This window comes from Hoplias malabaricus, chromosome 17 (genome assembly GCF_029633855.1).
Source record: "Hoplias malabaricus isolate fHopMal1 chromosome 17, fHopMal1.hap1, whole genome shotgun sequence".
Classification (NCBI taxonomy): domain Eukaryota; kingdom Metazoa; phylum Chordata; class Actinopteri; order Characiformes; family Erythrinidae; genus Hoplias; species Hoplias malabaricus.
This window is the reverse complement of record NC_089816.1, coordinates 35386907-35392906: the sequence shown is the minus strand read 5'-3', so window position 1 is coordinate 35392906 and position 6000 is coordinate 35386907. Positions and strand designations below refer to the sequence as shown.

The 6000-nt window shown below is 43.2% G+C and overlaps 1 protein-coding gene across 2 annotated transcripts in view; it reads left to right on the top strand.

Moving 5' to 3' along the window:
• Positions 1 to 6000, top strand: part of LOC136673537 (septin-7-like) — a 51703-nt gene that overhangs the window by 27363 nt on the left and 18340 nt on the right. For both annotated transcript variants that reach the window (XM_066649073.1, XM_066649072.1), the window contains exons 4-5: positions 2232 to 2332; positions 3222 to 3356. In XM_066649073.1, the coding sequence (XP_066505170.1) occupies positions 2232 to 2332; positions 3222 to 3356 (236 nt within the window). The remainder of the gene's footprint in view (positions 1 to 2231; positions 2333 to 3221; positions 3357 to 6000) is intronic.

Genomic DNA, 6000 nt, shown 5'->3' with positions numbered 1-6000 from the left:
ATGCAGCTGAGAGTGTACTATGAAGAACCAGAGATAACCACCTTAAACTCACTATGACCCTCTTAGACCCTTAGACCTAGCCCCTCACTATGAATTAGACCGTATACACACTCACACCAACACACATGCTGCCTGCTGCATGTTCAGGCCAGAGAACATTCTGTGGTTTAGTCAGACAGACTGTGTTGTGAGATCTTATCACTTTTTTTACTGGTCAGCAGAGCTGTAGTTCCTCTTTTCATCCTTGGTGTAGTTATTACTGTCATGTTGTTGTAGCCCTTAAAGCTGCGCTATGTTTAATGCCTGGGAAAAACGTAAAGACATAGAATTACTAGGTTAATTAGAGTCTGGTTGTAAAAGAACATGTTTATAAATGGTGTCTGGGCTGCAGCGGGTCACACTGTAAATCCTGAAAGTGTCAGAGTTCAAACGTCAGTGTTCATAATAATGTTCGAACGTCATATTTGCTAGATTTCAGGCTGCATCTTTATGTGAAAACGTCACACTCACACACACACAGATAGATATGATTACATCAGCAGATAACATAGCACTTCAGTGTTTTGAAGACATGTCTTTCAGGAAGTGTTCAGTTGTGAAAATGTTCTCTTACAAAACCATCCAACAAACTGAAGTATATTTATGAAAGGGATTATTTGTTGGTGCCTGTGAAGGACTGGCGCCCTCTCCAGGGTGTGTTCCGTGATTCCGTGTAGGCTCCAGACCCACTGTCACCCTGGACTGGATAAGCGCTTACAGACAATGAAAGAACAAATTAATTAATTCATTTTTGTTTACATTTGTTATATAAAATCCAGCTCATAAATACTCTTATTGCTTTGTAGATCGTGACTGAACTGCTTTATATTCCATAGAGTGGGTCACTTGTGTTGGGGAAACAATGTTTAAAATAGGTTCAGTACACAGTCTCTGCTATGTCCATTATATCCACTAGGTGTCAGTACGAAGCTTATTTCATTATGTGAAGAACCACTGGCAACTGATTGATAGCTCATTTAAATTATGTTCCACTTCTAATGGGATTCCCAGTGATTCCCAGCAAAAAAGTTCTAGACATTACCCGGTAGTGTTGTACAATATACTGATACTAGAAAAGTATCTCAATACTTTGTTATTATGAAAGGTACAATACCCCAGTACTTTAAGAAGAGTGTTTGAAAGTAAGAGCAGTATTTTAAACAAGTGCCACAGGGGGGCAGTGTGAGCCACTGTGTTTAGCCACTTTTCAGACTTTCTGACGAGTTATTTAAAAAACAAACAAACAAACAAAACAGACTAATACCAGCGACTTTCTGTACAACCCTTAGCTACTTTTTATAGAAGAGAATCGCCGGTAGCACGACTCGTTAGAACACCAGGACTGACCATGAGCGGGGGAGACACTGCTCTCTCTTCACGGCTTCTCTGCTCCCGGAGACACTGCTCCCTGCTGCACACACAGATCAGAAAGAGCGGCGAATTTGCAAAAAGTGCTACCAAAGACACGTTTGCTTCCTTTTATATTGAGTTTAATCCTTTCCCTGAACTGAGATCACACAATTGATTGAGGCATTCAGCTTTATTCAAACGCCTTATGAATGTATGACACGGCACCAAAGGCGCGATTGGATTCGTAATGGCGAAACATCACATGTGGCATCACACTTAACAAACAGATACCAGCGATTTTGCCGACCACCTTCAGCCTGATGTTTTAGGTTTTTGCGATGGTATCGTTTCAGTATCGGTATCGAGATATTTAGGCAGGTATCATATCAAAGGTCATAATTTTGGTATCGTGACAACACTTATTACCCGGAGAAGCTTAATGTGAAAATGCAAATGCCCACTTCAGCTGTAACCGGCATTTCCCTGACATTATCCTAGCCCATAATACAAAGTCTGGGTGATGTCTGAGTGAGCCCATGTGTGAATAGATCTGATAATGTTCTGGATAATTCACTGTGAATTCATGCCATGCCTCCTGCACGAACAACACAGGCCCAGCCCATGCCTAACCCACACAGAACATTTCCCACGTCGAGAACATGTCTGACGTGAATATTCTCTGGCTGTATGCTACGTGTGAAAGGTCAACTCCGGAACATTTCTGGACTTGATTCTCTGCACATTCCTGGATTTCTTATATGAAAACTGCTTATCTTTAACCTGCACAAGACTGAATTATCATCATATCTTACATCAGATGTCTGTTCTGATTGCTTGCTCAGGTGGAGCAGTCTAAAGTGCTGATTAAAGAGGGTGGAGTCCAGCTCACGTTGACCATTGTGGACACTCCAGGCTTCGGCGATGCAGTGGACAATAGCAACTGGTGAGTCACATCGGTCTTCCATATGCAGACATATTTGGATCTTAAAAAAAGACCCTGTGGAGTTGTAGGATGCCTGTAAACACTTGGGGACATTTTGCTAGTTTTTATCTTGGACATTAGAGTGAATGTCATGGCGTGTAGACGAAAGTACTGTGCAGTAGAAATGGATGATTCAGAAACATTATTATGAGGAATAATATGATTCTTTACATATCATGATGATGCTAATAATTAAAATTGATATTTAATGATGTATATATTCCGCTCTGATAGAGCAGTGTGTATTGGGACTGGGATAATGAGCATACATTTAATTAAGTGCAAAGATAATGAACACGAAGGTCCATAAAAACATTGAGCCTCTTTATTTGTGCTGGACATGGATTTCCTTCACAAGGCCAAGATCACCAAGCTCATAAGCAGTGCCTAGTGTAGACTATAGGGATTTAAAGTGTTGGCCTGTGGAGATGTGGAACTGTGTTCTCTGGAGGGATGGAGCACAGTCCAGTACCTCTGGGATGAGCTGGTGTGTTGTTTGTCACCCAGAACTTATCCTCCATGTTCATACACCTACTGTGAAACTGTCCCAGAACTTATCATCCAACCCCAGAACCTGCCTTCACTACACACCTTGTGTTCATACACCTACTGTCAAACTGTCCCAGACCTGCAGCAAAGAGGGGACACAGTATGAATAAATACCATTCATTTTTGAGGAAATGTTGGATAAGCAGGGGTCCACCAAAAGAGAATTCCTAGAACTCAGCCTAGAGTTCCCAAGTATCGTTCCATAGAGGTCATATCAGCCAACTTCAGAAAACACACGGCTGCCATTCTCTCACTCATTTCCTCTCCTTCTATTCTCTCTCTCCCTCATTCTCTTCTCCAGCTGGCAGCCAGTCATCAACTATATCGACAGTAAGTGTGAGGATTTCCTGAACGCTGAGTCCCGAGTGAACCGCAGACAGATGCCAGATAACCGCGTTCACTGCTGCCTGTACTTCATTGCCCCCTCTGGCCATGGGTGAGTACTGCAGACGTAAACACCTCCACCTCCTCCACCTCCTCCTCCTCCTCTAGCTCCACCTCCACGTCCGCCTCCTCCTTCAGTAGCTCAGAATAGACACTCATAGGAAAAAGGAAATAGAAGATTCACTGGTTTGTGTTTGAGAAGAAAAGGAACAAAAAGGGGCTCCTGGGCAGGGCTGAGCTGAGCTGCAGTGTAGTGAAATGTAACCTCTGACTTGGATCACATACAGTCCTCCGTCCATTTCCCTATACACTGCTCAGACATTAAAAAAACTCCTTATTTCTGCATTCACAGTCAATTTGATCATAACGTTAAAGACTATGATTCCATCTGTAGCTCTGCATACTTTGCTAGCACACTTCTAAAATGGTCACCGGTTCTAAAATGGTCAGTGCATAGAACAACATCGCCCCCCCCCCCACCCCCCACAGTTATAGCACCCCCCCCACACACACAAAATAAAAACAACAGCACACACACACACACACACACACACACACAACCGTCAGTATCAGTGCAGCGCTGAGAATAACACACCACCCAAATCACAGCTGACCTGTGGAGGTCCGGTGGCATCCTATTTATATAAGAAAAAAGCTAAAAAAAAAGTATGCAGAGAAACAGATGAACTACATTCTGAACCTGTAGAACTACATACATCCTCCTGTATGTTCTGTGGTGCTGAGCAAAGTGTAATGAGTGTAGAAGCGAGGAGGATGCGCCGATGATGTAGAAGTGGCCACAAGCAGCAACTAGGGGAGAGGTTTCTTAGTGTGTTTTTGACAGTAATGTATCCTGCCTGCACCATGACCCAAAAACGTTAGGTAACAGCCTCTACACTGAGCGCGCTCTGTGGAGGATGATGACACGATGAATCTCTCGTGCTCTCGTTCTTATTCAGATAATCAGCCAATCAGAGACGGCCCCTTCCCAAGTCCTCAGGGGACAGTCTCTTCCAGACTGCCACTTTATTTTTAGCTAAGAACGCTGAAGAAGGGCAGCTGTGATGTGACGCTTCAAAGACGGCTTATATTTAATCTCATGGATATTTGAGAGTGAAGTATGATAATATTTTTTTAATTTCATTGTGAGTAGTTTGCCTTTTCACTGAGCACATTATTGATTTTTAGTACGGAAACGTACATTCACCACCAGCATGATCCAGGACCAGGAGAAGACAGTTGGTGTCCTTTAACTGATTGACAAAGATGGACAGCATCAATGATACAAAGAACTGCTCTCAGGAAGCACTGCTGTGTCTGATCCACACATACCATATGAGTCTAACTCCTGACAATTAAATACAGGGTTATAAAGACCAGCCGTTATATAACCACAGGGTTTTATATTCATTTAGTTTAGAATTATAAAGGGCACTTATGTGATAACACTGACAGTGACTTTAGTGACAGTAGGTGGCGTTAATATTTTGGCCGATCGGTCTGTATTAAATAGTTTGGAAACACTCCATGTGGCTTTATTAAGGGGCACATACTGTGGACACAGATGTTCAATTACATACACTCCACTGGTTTAATCTGCATAATAAAACATGGAATGGAATGGAGAAGATGAACAGCATCCTAATGTCACCATGCCCAGTGTCTGGGGTGGACATCAGGGGTTCATAACATTCACCAGAGTCCACACGGACAGTGACAGTCCATTCGTCCAGTGCTGAAACCCCTGAACTCTAACATGAGATGGAAAATGTTGACCGTGCTCTCGAACAGCTGTGAGTTTTTCCCACAAACACTGAGTCTGGTTTGACCCTGTGACTCACATCAGCGTCTACTACTCTGTAAACCCCACCACCCTGCTCCATGCTTCACATTCCCCACATACAGAAACTGCCCATAAATTAGCCTCTATCCCTCTGCTGTAAACACACACACACACAGAGAGAGAAGAAGAAGAACCGTGTCTTTGTCTGAAGACCTCCAGAGAGACAGAGAGAGATACAGTGATGTGAAGCAGGCTCTGGCTCTTCCACTGTGACGTCATTTAACAAAAAAAAAACGACCAAAGAAAACAGTGTGAGTTTTGCGGCTCTGCTTCCAGCACGTCACGCCAAGAACAGCACACCACAGCTTTGTTTTACTTTAACAAATGTATAAATCACTTCTCTGGTGATGGATTACACTCATAATGGTGGATTAGACTCCATAAAGAATCCATAACTAACTGTGTACTGGGAGTAATTACGATGGTTGTGTTGAGATCAGGGTCCTGGACTGAGTGCTCACTCTGGAAAACAGATCCCACCAGTGGTTGCTTGAGAGATGCCAAAGAAGAACCTCCCTGGTTTCATTTGGTCACACCTGTAGTAAATGAGAGCTGCAGATGGAGATTTTTGTAACATAGGGGTTCTTCACTCTCATCTCACTGTTTTTTTGCCTGTAACTCAGAAGCCCCGCCCCTCAGAGTGAGATGATTGATTCCTTAGGTGTGTGAAGTTTCTAAGACGCTCAGCCAAGTTGCTGACGGCCCATTTCACCCATGACATGAATTCTGGCGCATAAACACCACCACGCCAAGACTAGACACACAAAGTACACTGGAGAGGGTCTTTAAATCATGCTGTCTGTGTTTAATGTGATACCAGTCCTTCACAGTGTGACACACACTCACTCACTTA